Source organism: Peromyscus californicus, unplaced genomic scaffold, assembly GCF_007827085.1.
Source record: "Peromyscus californicus insignis strain IS unplaced genomic scaffold, ASM782708v3 Scaffold_16__1_contigs__length_79575227, whole genome shotgun sequence".
NCBI classification, from domain to species: Eukaryota; Metazoa; Chordata; class Mammalia; order Rodentia; family Cricetidae; genus Peromyscus; species Peromyscus californicus.
Window position 1 is genome coordinate 10,989,620 of NW_026294458.1, and position 16,986 is coordinate 11,006,605.

General features: G+C 39.9%; 1 protein-coding gene across 17 annotated transcripts in view; it reads left to right on the forward strand.

Moving 5' to 3' along the window:
• Window positions 1–16,986, forward strand: part of Lrch3 (leucine rich repeats and calponin homology domain containing 3) — a 113,431-nt gene that overhangs the window by 39,824 nt on the left and 56,621 nt on the right. For all 17 annotated transcript variants that reach the window (XM_052740346.1, XM_052740355.1, XM_052740351.1 and 14 more), the window contains exons 4-6: window positions 2,670–2,775; window positions 8,237–8,373; window positions 10,761–10,870. In XM_052740346.1, the coding sequence (XP_052596306.1) occupies window positions 2,670–2,775; window positions 8,237–8,373; window positions 10,761–10,870 (353 nt within the window). The remainder of the gene's footprint in view (window positions 1–2,669; window positions 2,776–8,236; window positions 8,374–10,760; window positions 10,871–16,986) is intronic.

Below are 16,986 nucleotides of genomic sequence, written 5' to 3' on the forward strand. Positions count from 1 at the left end.
TTTTTTATTTGTTTCTTTGTTTGTTTGTTTACCATGCCCTTGGAATAGAAGCCAATTATATATTTTCTAAGATGTATTCAACTTCACCTACTATTATTTGTGAATATACAAGAAACCATCTCTTAAGTATTTATGTTTTAAGTTAAAGAGTCAGACTAGCCATGTGATGGTGGCCCACGCCTTTAATCCTAGCACTTGGGAGGCAAAGGCAGGTGGTAGATCTCTGTCAGCTGGAGGCCAGCCTGGTCTACAGAGCAAGTTCCAATACAGCCAGAACTATACAGAGAAACCCTGTCTCAAAAAACCAAAAAAAAAAAAAAAAAAAAGCAATCAGATTGTTTCCATCCCCACAATCATATTATGAGCTAGATTCTACTATTGTCTGCTATTATAGTTGAGGAAACCAGTACTCAGTTGATGTAGTCTGCTGGAGGTTGTGTAACCAACTATGTGATCGGGAATCAGCCTGCTTGAACTAAAGCCTGTTTCATAGTGCATGAAATAATCAAATGCAACTGTGTTCATTGAGATTTAGAAATATAGTTTTTGTGTGTGGTCTGTTGATAAAGATAGTTGTAAACGGAAAAATATGGCATAAATCTAGTTGGACAAATTAGATTACCTTGGTGGGGGGACTTAAATATAACAGGTTTATATGTTAAAAATTTATAGACTAAAATCTAGAGTTGAGGTTTTAGGCTACTGTTTTTGAGCTATCTAGAACTTGAAAATAAAATTCAAATTGTATGTTTTGGGATATTCTTTAGAACTTGGCTTGTTAGTATGAAGTAGGCATAACTTATACTCTTAAGCTCTTTTGTTTATTTTTTCCATGATAGATTAATTTGTATTTAAAAAGTTTTTCATACAATATAGTTTGATCATATTCTTTTTTTACTTCCTTTTTTCTTTTCTTTTCTGAGAAAAGGTCTTACTTTGTAGCCTATGCTGGCCTTGAACTCAGTCTCCCTACCTTAGTTTCCCAAATTTTTAATCGTCAGATCATTTAAACTTTTAAATACTTATTTAATCCTAAGTATGCAACAGATGGAGACATGTTTGAAATGCTGCTTTTAGTTTTCTACAGAAGGTGCTGATAGATACCCTCCTGCCTCCGTCATTCAGAGAACTTGGCAGCGGAAGGATGACTTCAGAGCTGCTCCTTTCCTGGTGGTCTCTTTACTGCACCCTTCTCTCCTTCCTTCCCACCCTCATTTCTGGGTGGAAGTAGATGACTTTCTGTCGACACAGGTGTTTTCTGAGAGTTACATCCCAAGTGACTAAGACCTTTACCACAGACTCACTTTTCTTGCCTTTTCAACTTCTTTTTCTACCCTTTTTAAATTTTACTGCTTAGAGCACTGGACTTAACAGTCTAAGTTTTTAGTCTCCTTCAGTCACTAATGAATAGGAAAGGTGAAAATTATGTTCTTTCTCTTTTGAGAAGAACAAAATCATGTCTGGGGCCAGCAAGATGGGTCAGTAGGTAAGAGTGTGTGCAGCCAAGCCCGACAACCTGAGTCTGACCCCTGAGGTCCACATGGTAGATAGAGAAAACTAAAGCGCACAGACTGTCCTCTAACCTCCACACACAACAATTTCCTCCCCTACTTCCTCTGATCCACAAATAGATAATAGGTGTAGTAAGTTTTAAAGCTGTCAAAAGCTTATTGAGGTTTATAATAAGCAGCCTGGCTTTATAAGTAGTGTATGAATTATCTTTTTTCACTCATGTGTTGTAGGACTTTTAAGTATGCATGTACAGCTTGGGCTTCCTCCTGCTACACATGATTATGGTTTTAAACTCTGGCTGGCCTCAAATTATAGAATTCTGAATTTATTAATCTTGGGAGCTGTAGCTAGTCACTTTTTTTCAGACACATTAGAATCAAGCTCTTACCAGCAGGCTTCAGTATCCTGTGTATTAGACTCAGATAGACTGGATAATAACAGCCTGTTTTTCCATAGCCTTTGAGTTGTGTACACTTTATTATTTATATTCTCTTTATATTCACTGGAGAAAAATTAGAGTCATTGTCTACATTTTAATTTTATATTCTTGAACAGTCAAACTGATATTTTGAAAAATGAGGGCTTTTCTGTGAAATAATTTTCATTTAATTTTTATCATTGTTTTATTTTTCTATTTTAATTAAAACAGTATAAAATAAAATATGCCAGCTGGGCTGTGGTAGCACACACCTTTAATCCCAGCACTCAGGAGGCAGAGGCAGGTGAATCTCTGTGAGTTCAAGGCCAGCTTGGTCTACAGATAGCTACACAGAGAAACCCTGTCTCAAAAAACCAAAACTAAAATAAAATATACCATTTTTTTTGCTTTACCTTTTTTTCACTGACATTTTCATTGGATCTGATATTCTAGGCCTTCTATTTATATCTTAAGCCATTTCATTTTAATTTTAGAATTTTTCTATAAATATATAAAATATAAAGAATACCTCAAAGACTATAATTAAAATAAGTGACAGTACAAACTGTGAATTATTCTTAGATACAGGATGATAATATATATATTATAAAAAAATACATATATTTTTATTACCAGGAAGGAATGTAGGTATTATCTTGCCTAATATCATTTTGTAAGTATTTTAAAGCAGGCAACTTTGTGATTAGAATAATCATACCTTTGTACTCTTTTGAAATAGGATGTGAGCTGCAATGAAATTCAAACTGTACCTTCCCAAATTGGTAATCTGGAAGCCTTGAGAGATTTTAATGTAAGAAGAAATCATCTAATACGCTTGCCTGAAGGTAAGAAACTATGAAATAATTGTTTTGTTGGTATTTGTCTTTTCATTTTAAAGATCTCTCAGACTGATGGGCACAAGTCAACAATGTATATGAGATCTGAGGGCTTATAGCATCACCTACTAGATTATGCACTTTAGAAAACTGTTTAGATCTGGGCCTCATGGCCTGGACCTATGACCTCAGCTGCTCAGGAAGCTAAGACAGGAAGGTCACAGCATGAGCAACTGGGTGAAACCCTGTCTGAAAGTCAAAATTAAAGGGAGGAGAGTCACGAGTCTCAGGCCAGCCTGGGCAATGCAGGAGGGGCCTGTCTCCAGAGAGGGAGAGAGACTCAAAGAGGCTTGGGGATATAGTTCAGTGGGAGAGCACTTGGCCAGCACAGTCAAGGCTGGAGGTCCAGTCCTCAATACCAGCAAAGTGACAACAAAAACTTGAGAGAAAAGTTTTAGTGACTCTTGCTCAGTGATTCCAGTTTGGATCCCGTTGACTAATGAACTATTGTAGTTGATCCTTCAGGGCAGTGTCATTGTGAGTTTAACTACACATGATCATGGGCAGAAATGTAGTATGCTTGATAGTCTGGTGTGATGCAAAGCATTTCTTCAGTTAGCCCTGATTTATAAATGGATTTTGAAAATTAAATAAGATCAGTGGAGTTTGCATTGAACTTAATTTCATTCATTACTAGAAAAGTTCAAACACGGTCTAATAAGCATGTTTAGGTGATGCGCAATATCAAATGATGAGAGAGACTAGAGTAGAAGGTGGGTGCTCTTCGGTTGACTGTAAATTCTGACACACGGACTTGAACGACAGACATGACTAAACAAATTAAACTTTATCAAGTGCTCACAACTACAAATCTATGAAAGAAAAGGCTGCAAATGAAAATGGAAATGAGAACTATTTTCAATTAAATTCAGATTATATTTATTTAACTTAGTTATGGAAATTTTCTTACATAAATGAACTTCCATGTTCCTGTCACATGGTGCTACAGTGGTCAGCTCATGGTGATTTTTATTTCACACACACATTTATCCTCTCACCTCCATTTCTCCACCCTAATCCTCTAGACTAATTCAAAGCAAATTCTAGAAAGTAATTCATGAGCATTTCAGAATGTATATTTAAATAAGAAGTCAATCTTCTGTGATGGCATGTGCCTGTAACCTCAGCACTGGGGAGGTAGAGACAGGAGGATCATGAGTATGAGGCCTTCCTTGACTATAGAGAGACCTTATCTCAAAACTAAAGAAGAAAAAAACCAGCAACAACAGAAAGAAACTCTTCAGGAATATTTTCATAACAATGATCTAGGTTCTATAAGATATGGCAGAATTTATACTAAATGTTAACTAGTGATGTTTTTGCTTTTACTATAAAGTCCAAACATTATTGCAGTTTGATATAGTGAAATACTTAGTTCTTACATACATTTGACATTTTGGATCTGAAGTAAACACATTAGAAAATTATTTTCTCAGTTCACCTTTATACACTTGTCACTCCACGCTACCCGGCAGTATGTTCTCACTGAACTTGTCGGGTAGCCTTTACATCGACACAGTTTGCCTTCAGGCCTTTCCTCCATTGTCTGGTGGCATTTGCCAACAACTCAGGGTGGGAACAGAAGCTCCCAGTAAAACAAGAATTGTGACCTATGTCTTAACAACCCAACACATTCTCCCACGCCCCCCCCTCCCCAGGACTGAGAATTGAACCCAGGGCCTGGTGCATGTTAAGCAAGATGCTATTATTAAGCTGTGCTGCCACTTTTTATCATTTTCTTTTCATTTTGAAGCAGAGCCCAACATGCCTTGGCTGTCTTCAAATTTTCTGTCCCCTGTCTTGACTCCTAAGTAGCTGGGATATCTACCAACCCACTTACAATGCCAGATCCAAAATTCTCCAAAAGTAAAGGGCCATCTGTAAGGAGTCTGTCCTTATTACGTCATCAGCCTGCGATGACGTCCCACCCTAAAAAGAGGACGTGTCCTCCCACGCGCTCTCTCTCTGCATTTTCTCTGTACTTCCCTTCCGCACGGTCTCTCTCTGTCTCTGTCTCTCTCTCTCTGTGTCTCTGTCTCTCTGTCTCTGTCTCTCTCTGTCTGTCTCTCCCACTCTCTCCCTCTCCTTCCTCCTATTAAAGCTCTAAGAAGGTAACCATGGCTCGTGAGTCTTCCACCACCAGAGCATCCAGTGCTCTCTACCGCCGCTGCTATAGCGGCGGCCAGCCATGAGCGCCCCACTGCACCCCTTCACCATCACTGTGTTCAGGGCCTACTCACCATCTTCTAGCTTATTCGTGGAGTAAGATTACTGATGAAAATATTGGTGTTTGGGTTTTGGTTTGGTTTTTTGGTTTTTTGTGTTGTTTTGTTTTTGTTTTTGTTTTTTTTTCCCCCGGTTTTTCCAGACAGGGTTTCTCTGTGTAGCTTTGGTGCCTTTCCTGGAACTCACTCTGTAGCCCAGGCTGGCCTCAAACTCACAGAGATCCACCTGCCTCTGCCTCCTGAGTGCTAGAATTAAAGGTATGCGCCACCACCACCTGGCTGATGTTTGGGATTTTTTTTTTTTTTATAGATTTTTAGTTTTTTTCCCTGAGGTAGAGGTAGACTCTCGAAGTGTAGCCTAGGCTAGCCTCAGTTTCACAGTCCTCCTGCCTCAGCCTTATGAGTGCAGATGGCAAGTTGGTGTCACCATACCCGGCAACATTGAGGTTTTGGTGAAATTTGGAGTTTTCAAATGACAAGCAGAGTGTAATGGTTTTATCATCTGTTTTATCTCTACTATAAATGGTTGGAAATAGAAATTACACAGCTGTAAATGTTTAATTTCATGATTTGTAATCAGCATGTTAACTAGCCTGAAATGACAGGAAGTTTATTTGAGCTTTAGCTAGTAATCTATGACATTGTATTTTGGTTGGTAATGGATCTTTTGTTACAGTGCCATTTTCACTTTTAAATTAATTTTAACTAAGTAATTATCATTCAGAAGATATTTAAAAGCTCAAAATAATTATTACTATTCCTTTTCCTCACCTTCTCCCTAAATCCAAGTTTCAGTGCCCAGGGGCATTTTCATTAGCTTTGTTGGCTAGTTCATCTGGTATTTCTTAACTCCTTTTAAATGGTGGTTTGGGGAGGGGAGGTTGATTTGTTTGTCTGTTTTTGAGACCTGGTGTTGGTATGTAGTTGTGGCTAGCCTGGAACTCACACGGTGATAGCCCAGGCTGGCTGCACTCTGCTGGCAGTCCTGCTGCCTCCGCCTCCTGGTGCCGTGCTTGCAGGTGCTGCACCTAGCTGAAATGCTCTTCAGACCTGGTAGCCGAAAGTGTGACGACGCCCTCTCTAATCCCATTCCTCTCTGAGCAGCCTTTTCAGTCCGGAAGACGTTAAGATCTTCCCTTTTTCCTGGCCACTGACCTGTGAGGATGCTGCCATAGTGTGGGCTAACTCGGTATGCCATTTACTTAGGGACACTCTCTTCAGACTTATGTCTTGAGACTTTATTTGGTTCCTCCACCCCCCCCCCCCCCCCCCCCCCCCCCCCCCCCCCCCGTTTTCTTACATTTATTTATTTGGGTGTGTGTGTGCGTGTGCCACAGTGCCAGTGTGTGATCAGAAGGCAACTTGGTTCATTCCTCTGTCATGTGGATTCCAGGGTCAAGCTCTTCAGACTTGGCAGCAGGCTCCTTTGGTTTTAAGACAGTCTCCTTATGCTCCCTCTGTAACCCTGGCTGTCCTGGAGCTCTGTGCAAACCAAGCTGGCCTTGAACTCACAGGGATCCTCTTGCCTCTGACGCTCAAGTGCTCCCATGTGCTATTATACTTGCTTATTCAGTCACCTTGCTGGCCTCGCTCTCTTTTTAAAATTTTTTTCTGGCTTTTCTGTTCCATTTTTCTAACTGAATGTTGTATCTAAATCTTTGATCCTTTGACTTTTCTTATTCCTTTCTTCACTATTTTGTGCTACCCTGGAGTAAATAGTTCTTGAGGTTTTTTTTTTAAATCTTTTTTTTAGATTTATTTATTTTATTTTATATTCATTGGTGTTTTGTCTGGGTGTGGGTGTTTTATCCCCTAGAACTAGAGTTACACACAGGTGAGCTGCCATATTGGTGCCTAGAACTGAACCCAGGTCCTCTGGAAGAGCAGCCAGTGCTCTCAACCACTGAGCCATCTCTCCAGCCCCCATTCTTGAATTCTTAATTTCAGAAATTCATTCAGATTTTTCGTTTCTACCATCATATGTAGAATGCTTGTTATTATGTGACTTTTTAGAAAAAATTTTTTAAGTGATTCCATGTCGTATTTCTTAGAAATCAAAGACATTCTAGTTGTTCAGAGTTCCTTCTGTTCCTATGTTCTTCTTTCTTCTACCTTTCTTTTTTTCTTTTATTAGTTAATTTTTCTTTTAGTCTTACATGTTGTTGGAAACCTCTCAGTTTCTGTGGGTCATATGTAATCTGTACACATCATCATAGAAGTTCTGAATACATTGGGCAGAAATTGTTGAAAGATAATTAAGCAAGAGGCTATATATTTTAATGAGGAAAACTCCATGTCAGTATTTGTCTTAGTTAGGATTTCTATTGTTGTGACCATGGTGACTCTTCTAAAGAAGAACATTTCATTGGGGCTGGCATACAGTTTCAGAGGTTTAGTCCATTATTGTCATGTCATGCTGGGAGCATGATGGCATGCAGGTAGACATGGTGCTGGAGAGGCAGCTGAGAGTTCTGCATCTGAATCATCAAGCAGCAGGAAGGAAAAGTCACATTAGGCCTGGCTTCAAAAGCCCGCCAGTGACACACTTCCTCCAACAAGGCCACACCTCCTAATAGTGCCATTCCCTATGGGGGCCATTTTCTTTCAAACCACCACAGTATCTAAAGACCTTTTATATGGGACTGTGTAGTTTCTCCAGAGAGAGGTGTGGCTGGCATCTCTTCTGTGTGGTTGCATGTATTTGTAATTACTGGCATTCAGGAGTGGAGTAGACAGGGTAGGTGGACAAGGTGGGCTTGGCGTTAGTGTGTTTACTTTTGCATCCTCTATTTTCAACTGCCAACACGTACTCACTTCCCATTGAGCTTCGCTCTCTAAATTTAGCGGATAGCTTTCTGGCTTCTGTGATGTGAGTGCCCAGCTGAGTGACTTGGGACTGAGGACACACTTTAGCTGTTTATAAAAACCTCCATCTAACTCCTCTGTTATCCTTCTTTTTTCTTTTTCCGGATGGTGTCTAGCTTCTGAGAACTAAGTAGTCCTGGGAACAAGGAGGGGGGTCAAACTACTTGATTTTTGGTAGTTTTCCTATCTGTAAGCAGTCAGATTTTATTTTATGCCTTGTCAGTCACTAGGAACAGAGGTAAATGATCTTTGAGTTCCCTACATTTAACTGGAAGTACTTGTAAAAATATCAGTGATCGTTCCATTTTACTTCCATGCAGAGCTGGCAGAGGTGCCACTGATCCGACTAGACTTCTCGTGCAATAAAGTCACCGCGATCCCGGTGTGTTACCGGAACCTCAGGCACCTCCAGGTCATCACCCTAGAAAACAACCCGCTGCAGTCACCTCCTGCGCAGGTGAGCATGGGGCCCTGGGGAAGGGGTGACTGCGGGAAAGGTCTCTTCAGAGAGAGCCTCTGTGGGCCATGACCCACCCAGTGCCCTGGGTGAGAGGGAGGCAGGAGAGAGAGCCTCTGTGGGCCATGACCCACCCAGTGCCCTGGGTGAGAGGGAGGCAGGAGAGAGTCTGATGTTTGCACCAGCATTTCCTTTCATAGTTTGGCACTTCTGTGTGTGTGTGTGTGTTCATGCGTGCACCATAGGTTGACAGTCGGTGTCTTCCCAGTCGTTGTCCTCCTTAGTATTTTTGTTTGTTAGTTGTGGAGACAGAATCTCTCCCTGAACTTGAAGCTCACCAGTTCAGCTCTCCTGACCAGCCAGAAGCCCCAGAGACCCTCCTGTCTCCACCTCCCCAGTGTGTGGTGCCCACGGCCGTGCCCAGCTTTTGTGGGGGTACTGAAGATCCAGACTCAGGCCCTCACGCTTGCATAGGAGGCAGCATTTTCCTGACTGAGCTTTCTCCCCGGTCCTTAGGCACTTTAAGTTGAAGAACTCCTCAAAAACTAGTTTTCTAATAAAATTTTAGGGTTTTTTTTTTTTTTTTTTTTTTGGTAATTTTTTCCTATTAAAGCTTGAATTAGGGGGCTGGAGAGATGGCTCAGAGGTTAAGAGCACTGACTGTTCTTCCAGAGGTCCTGAGTTCAATTCCCAGCAACCGCATGGTGGCTCACGACCATCCGTAATGAGATCTGGTGCCCTCTTCTGGCCTGCAAGCCTACATCTAGGCAGAATACTGTATACATAATAAATAAATAAATAAATAAAAGCTGAAAAGCTTGAATTAGACTATATAAATGCCATAAACAACAGCTTTCCAAACTCAAAATTATCAATGGATTCTTGTTAACATTGTTTCTGTGCCTTCCTGTTTCCTGAAATGGGAAGTTTCTCATTTAGGCAGTTGGTTCATTTGTTTCTCAGTGACTGAAATGAAAATAATAACCATAAGGTAGCTTATAGCCTATAATCTATAAAATATTTGTCAAACCTGTAATTTTCACTTTGAAATTTCTTAAAGTTTGTTTTTTCACAGTATCTGTGCACATGTGCTCCAATGTGTAGAATTCAGAGGACAGTTTCTTGAAGTTGGTTACCTCTCTACCTTTATGTGGGTTCCAGGGATCAAAACTTGTATCACCTGCAGGCTGTCTCTGCAGCCCTCACTTGGCAGTTTTTTTAAATGACCTTGTATGAGCTTATGGTAGTCATTATAGAATCTGTAAAAGTTATATGTGAACTTTATAACTACAAAAAGGTTTGTGTTAGTCGGTTTTGAATCTGAGACGTAAGTTAAAAGAAGGAAGGCTCCTGGTTTCAGAGGTTGTAGCCCGTGGTCGGTTGGCTATTGCCTGTGGTGAGACATAGTCATGGCAACAGGAGCGTGTAGTAAAGGAAGCCACTCACCTCACAACAACCAGGAACAGGGACAGAGAGGAAGGAAGGCTTCAGGGCCTGGATACACCCTTCAAAAGCATACCCCCAGTACTGTCTTCCTGCAGCCAAGCCGTCTGCTGCTGGACCACTTAGCCATGAAATCATCATGCCTTAATTCGTTGATCACATTAGAGCCTACTTGATCCATTCACCTCTGAAAAGCCCATCAGCTAACAACTAAGATTTTGACACATGAGCCTTTGGGAGACATTTTTAGACTCCAATTATAAAGAGTTTCATCAGCCTAAAGAATTTGTTTGACTCATGAGACAAGTCACAACAAAATTATATATGTATAAATTTCTCCATTTGATCATTTCTAGTTCTTTCCCACAGAGATCTGCATTAAAAATGTAATTGTACATGATTAATTAATACCTAGAGAGAAACCTGGAAAGTCCTGAATGTATATAACAAATTAGTGTGTTAAATGTACTTGGTATGTAACAGTGTTTATAATCATAAATTACTTGTGTTACTGAAACTTTCTAGTAGCTAAAAGACAAAACCCTTAAATAACACTGAATCATTAATTTTTTAATTAATGCACTATATATTTATAGAGGTACCTTAAAAACCCAATTGATGTTACACAAAGAGCTAGTTATGATTTTTTAAAAAAAGAACACCATGGGTCTGAAGAGTTAGCTCAGCAGTTAAGAACACTGACTGTTTTTCCAGGGACCTAGAACCACTACCCAGTATCCATCCACATGGCTACTCACAACTGTTTGTAACTCTAGTTCAGCGGGATCTAATATCCTCTTCTGGCCTCTGTGGGCACCATGCATGTACATGATACACAGACATGTATGCAGGCAAAACATTCATATACATAAAATAATATTTTTTAAAAGGACATCTATATTTCAGATGAATAGTAATTTGGCTGCATTTGTTATTTGATTTAGATATGTATAAAAGGCAAAATCCACATATTTAAATACCTGAACATACAAGCTTGTAAGATTGCTCCAGATCTGCCAGATTTTGAAAGGAGACCCTTGGGATTTGGCTCGTGGTAAGTATGTTTCATGCTTTTGTCATAGTACATCACAGGGAAAATCAAATAAACTTTATTCTTAAATTGCCTGAAGTGTTTGCCTGAAGGAAAGTAACACTCTTATCCTCAGAATGCTTGTATCAAACGTGAAGCCGTTACACAGAGCCTACAAAGTGTGGTTCTAAGTCAGTCTCTTACAAGTGGGGCACTGTTGAAACTGTAGGACAGGCAGTTCTTGGTCAGGGGAGGCTCTTCCCTATTGTGTGGATGCTTAGCAACATCCTGGCCCCCACCTCCTAGGTACCAATAACACATTGAAGTGTTTCCAGATAGTCAAATATTGCCGGTATCCCTGGCAAGCCCCCTTGAAGTTTGCTGGTTTGAACAGATTGAATGTTAACCTTAGCTCTGCTACTTAAAAGATTTCTTATTTACAGTAAGTCATTGGGTACTTTGCTTCATTTTCCTTTGTAAGTGTGAAGAAGTTGTTGGATGTTGACATCACTTTGAGATCTTTTTAGTCTGTGAATCCCTTAGCTACATACCACATGCCATGTAAGATGTGGAACAATCTGAAGTGTAGGGATTGAATTAAAAAGCCCTCAGAAAGGCACAGTAGATATCCCAGTAAAGATGTTGCGATGCTCATGGACTTTACCCGACAGAGAACCTCTCAGGCCTTTGTCAGTTTTTGCTAAAACCACAGTCCACATGGGCTTGTGTTGTAATTTTCTAGCCTAAAATAGATCAACAAATGCCCATGTAGTTTCTAAAAACACATGTAGCCAGGCATTGCTATGCTATATTAAATATGTATCACATTCAGAAAGGGCAATTTATTATAGTTTTTATTAGGAATTATTAAAATGAAACATTAAGTGTTTTACAAAGGAGCAATCTGAAGCTGTCTGAAAACTTCACTTACATGTAACAGGATTTCTTGGGGAAATAGCATGTTCCTCCACAGGGATTTCACTCCTACCCTTTGCTGCAGATTCTGCCAGCCTTGTGGTATTTGGTATACATAGTAATTACTCAGGAAATAGTTATTGAATGAAAGAAAAGCTGATTTGTTTTTCACCCCAGGAGCTGAGGACTGAACCCAGGGCCTTGCACTTGCTAGGCAAGTGCTCTACCACTGAGCTAAGTCCCCAACCCCAAGAAAAGCTGATTTAATCAGACAAATACCACTTTCCTCCACATAAAATCATCAGAAAGATCTTTGTAGTGACATTCCAGGGTGCTTAGTCTGTCTGCTAGATTGAAGACTTGGACACTGTGAAGAGTTTCTGAACAGCCGCTCCCTAGCCTAGTTGCTTAAGCATAAACTAGTACAGCAAAGAAAATGAAAGTCATACTGTAACCATCCCTACCGAGAACACCCTCAGATGCGTGTTTACTTCTCAGAGCACTGAAGCAGATAAAGGATGCTAAGGACATGACAGGTGAGCTTGGGCAGTCAGTAGAGACTGAGTGTGACATACTGTGCTACGTGTAGGCCTCTCGGAGGAGGATTTTAGCAGTGAAGAATATGAAATGACTCAGATTCTTATTGCCAAGAGTTTTCATTTTGCCATTTATTTTTTCTTTCTCCTTGCTTTTTTCCCAGCTCAGTTAATTGCTCATAATATGGAAATGCTTGTTAGGTGTGGAAGAAAGCCTTGATTTTCCTATTTTTTTTCATTAAAAATGTTTTATATGATACTCTTACAAGATATACAACAAAGTTGGCTTTTCTTTTGAGTATACACAATTGATTTTCCCTGATGGAGCCATTGACTCTTGGAAGGAAAACTTTCCTCTCTTAAAAGGCAGAGTAGGAGCATGAAATTGCTACTGCTGCTGTTGAGGTTTGAATGTAAGCTGGCTAATGATGGTGAATGCAGGTCTGTGTTTGAAGAGCCGCCTGAGGAGATCTCAGTAATGAATGGTGCACTTTGATTGAGGGCTGATGTACTATTTGCAGAACCTGTTTCTCTGTGACCTGTTCCTTAGTTCTGAGACAGGCCTAATTTATTTTTGTAAATATTATAGTACTTATGTTATTTTAAATACATAATGAAATACATAAAATATTAAATTACCTGGCAAAGGACTTGAGTGCATGCTTGCTAACAGATAAAAGGCTTGAATTTATGAAAAATGTTCTTTCAGTTTTCTAAGTAAATGGGAAACCTAAGTAGCATAAAGATGTCATTTCTCTCCAAAGAATTAGAAGTTATAGAAGTAATGCATTACAGTCCCTATCATAATCTCTAGTTATGGTCACTAATTAGGCTATTTTTTATATTTTCCATTTTTCAGAGACAAACTATTGTTTCAGAACATTCTAGAAATGTTAATTTGGTACAATTATGTAGATATAGCTGGCCCTCTGTTTCCATGAATTCAACCAAGTACAGATGGAAAGTATTCAGGGGAAAAAAACCTGTACTAGACATTTATACTTTTTCCTTGTCATTATTGCCTAAACAATGCAGCACAGCAACTCTGTACCTGGCTTTTATATTACATTAGACATTATGAATAATCTAAGACGGTTTTAAAGCACATGGGCAGAGGATCAGTAGGTCTGGTGACATGTGTCTATAGTTCCACCCCCCTCAAAAGGCTTCAGCACAAGAATGGCTGGAACCCAGGAGTTTGGACTTACCTTAGACAACCCTGTCTCGAAAGACAAACAGACAGACAGACAGACACTAATAATAACAAAAACCCTGCTGGGTGTGATGGTACATTCCTGTAATCCTAGCACTTGGGAAGACCATCCTCAGCTACATAGGGAATTCACGACCCTTCTTAGCACCAACAACAAAAGTACGTAGGATATCCATAGACTTCATGGAAATGCTTTGACATTTTACATGTTAGCATTTTAGTCTCCCTAGATTTGGGTGTCTGCAGAGAATCTGGGAACTAGTTCCCCATGAATATTGAAGGAAGGCTTTATATATAATATTTCATTTAGCTCCTCAAGTACCATGGAATGAAATGTTGTACCTTCCTGTTTTTCTTTCAGAAGTACAGATGAATAGAATTGTGTTGTAGTTACTGGTTTATTTGTTCAAAGTGTAGGCATGGAGTTGGAGGCTCTTGGTTCTGCGTTTCTGTCTTCTTAGGGTACTAAGCTGTTTATCCTCTCTGAACTTCCATTTTCAGTATAATCTTTGCACTGCTTATACTCTAGCAGTAGTTCTAAATATCAAATATCCTGAATCTAAAAGTTGTTTACGTGACCATAAAACCTATGTAAATATTAGAGAAAGATTAATTTAGAGTCCAGATCTCCTGAAGAATCCCTTACTCTTTGAATATTCAGTACAAACTACACAGGATAGTACTTTCAGTTCTTAGATTTGGCCATCATCTTTTGATGTTGGGTTTTTGTTTTGTTTTGTTTCTTGAGAATGTGTTTTATTGTGTAGCCTTGGCTGGCCTGGGATCACTCTGTAGATCAGGCTGGCTTTGAACTCAGTTCTGCCTGCCTCTGCCTCCTGAGTGCTGAATTTAAAGGTGTGCACCATCATGCCTTGTCAGATTTAACCATCCTATTGTTTGTATATCATTTTTTAAAAAAGATCCATAAGTTTAGCATAGTGGCACTTACCATAATCCTGGCACTTGGAGGCAGGCAGAGAGATCCTGAGCCTGATAAAGAACAAGACCCTATTTTAAACAGTTAAGGCATGGGGGTAATGGCCCAAGTACATGATAAAATTAGTTGTATAAAAATGTCTTTGTAAAATAAATCACTGTGTGAAATTACTATAAAAATTCATATTTAATTAAAAAAACAATACTACCACAAAACCCAGCACCGGCAGAAACTCCCAGAAATCAATTTATAAAAATTAAAAGTTTTTATTCCTTTCCAGATACAAATGCTTCCATCTCATTTGGTAAACTGCATCATTATTACCTTTGCTTTATTTAGTGGCATCATGGTTTTTATTGGTGATTGATAGAGACTTGCTTTTTTTTTTCCCTCAAGGTAGAGCTTCTCTGTGTAGCCCTGGCTGTCCTGGAACTCCCTCTGTAGACCAGGCTGGCCTCGAGCTCAGAGATCCCCTTGCTTCTCTCTGCCTCCCAAGAGCTGGAGTGCTAGGATTGAAGACATTCTTCACCACGACAGGCTGAGACCTACTTTTTTTTTTTTTGGTTTTTCGAGACAGGGTTTCTCTGTGTAGCTTTGCGCCTTTCCTGGGACTCACTTGGTAGTCCAGGCTGGCCTCGAACTCACAGAGATCCGCCTGGCTCTGCCTCCCGAGTGCTGGGATTAAAGGAGTGCGCCACCACCGCCCGGCTTGAGACCTACTTTTTGATAAGATAATTTTAAGCAGCTTTATGTTATCGACTAAACATATTTATTTTTGTTGATGTGAGAACAAACCAAAACTAAGGAAATACTAAGTCACTGACTGATAAGAAAAATCCAGCCATGGGTCTGGAGAGATGCTCAGTGGTTAGGAGCACTGGCTGCTCTTCCAGAGGACCTGGGTTTAATTCCTAGCACCCACGTGGCAGCTCACAACTGTCTGTGACTCCAGTTCCAGGGGATTCAACACCCTCACACAGACATACATGCAGGCAAAACACCAGTGCACATAAAATAAAAGTAAATAAGGAAAAAAAATTCTGCATCCTAGCAGCCAGGAGACTCAGGACAGGAGGGTCATGAGTTCAAGGTCAACTCTGGACTACAGAGTGAGCCTCTGAAATCAAAAAAGAAAGACCTGCCCCTATAACCCCACCCACTGAATCAATTTTGTTCAACAAGCCTGATCTTTTACAAGCAAGTGACTATTCTTTATTCATACTTAATATTCTTAGCATCTAGAACAAACACCATGTGACATTCAGTCAGTGCTAGATGCACAAATTCAATTGAAATAGATGGAGTGACTTTTAACAAGAAATGCTTTCTTGCTGTCTTTTAAGCGCACATTCTTACTGAAGTGATAACTTATTTGATGGTTTGTTCAAGGCTCTGTACAATCTTTGGGTTGTATTCTTAGACTAAGAAACTACACTATAAACCTCATTGTACTGTACCACTTCATCATCTTGCTATAGAGAAGTTACCAGTATATTTGAAGCTACTTTGGGGCTAGTTTGTTAAGGAAACAACTTTATGGGTAAAGATAGAATATGACAGAAACAGAGCCTGGAGGCCAGGTAGATTTCAGGAGAACACTTTATTTTAGCTATCCTAGTATATGCCTGTAATCCCAGCCCTTGAGAGATGGAGACAGAAGGATCAGGAATTAATGGCCACCTTGGGCTGAATGAAATCCTGTTTCAAAAACAAACAAAAAACCCAATCACCATTTATTTGTACAATTTAAAGTTGCTTTCCACTTAGGAAGAATTATTAAATAAAATACTGGTAGACTAATTTTGTAAAATAGGATTTGTTAGTTTTTAGATTCCTAATTAAGTTACATTTTTAAAGGTATGTTTAAGAAGAAGCAGAAACTAAAGCTACAAAACTCCTGAAAAAACCCCTCTGGGGCTGGGAGAATTTAGATCCCCAGCACCATATAAAAGCCTGGACATGGAAGCACACATCTTACCCCAGCATGTGGAGACAGGGACAGGTGGATCCTTACTGGCTTACTGGCCATCCTAGCCAACTCGGGGAGCTCCAGGGACAGTGAAAGACAGTGCTCAAAAAATAAGTGAGCAGCGGTTGTGGAAGACACTGATGCTGACCTCTGCCTCCACGTGCACATGCACCCCTCACACCACACATACACAGAAGAATGTCCTGCTGATCACAGAGACAGGGGCAGCTCTAAAAGAAAAAATAAGTTAGACTTCATCAAAATTAAGAGCAGCTCTCCATGCAAAGAAAATGCTAGCCATGGCCTGGAGAAAATATTCATAAAGCCTATGAGTGAAAGTCACCCTTCATCCAGATAGACACTGAACACCTGCAACTTAGTGATCAACAGCCCAATGAGAAATGAGCTTGAAGAGACTCATCACAAAGAGATTTATATGGTCAGTACACACACGACAAAGTACTCAACATCATTATTAATCACAGAATGCAAATTAAGCCACTGAATGTCCACAGGAATGACTGAGTTGAAGAGAGGTGATAGTATCGATTGCTGGTGAGGATATAGAGC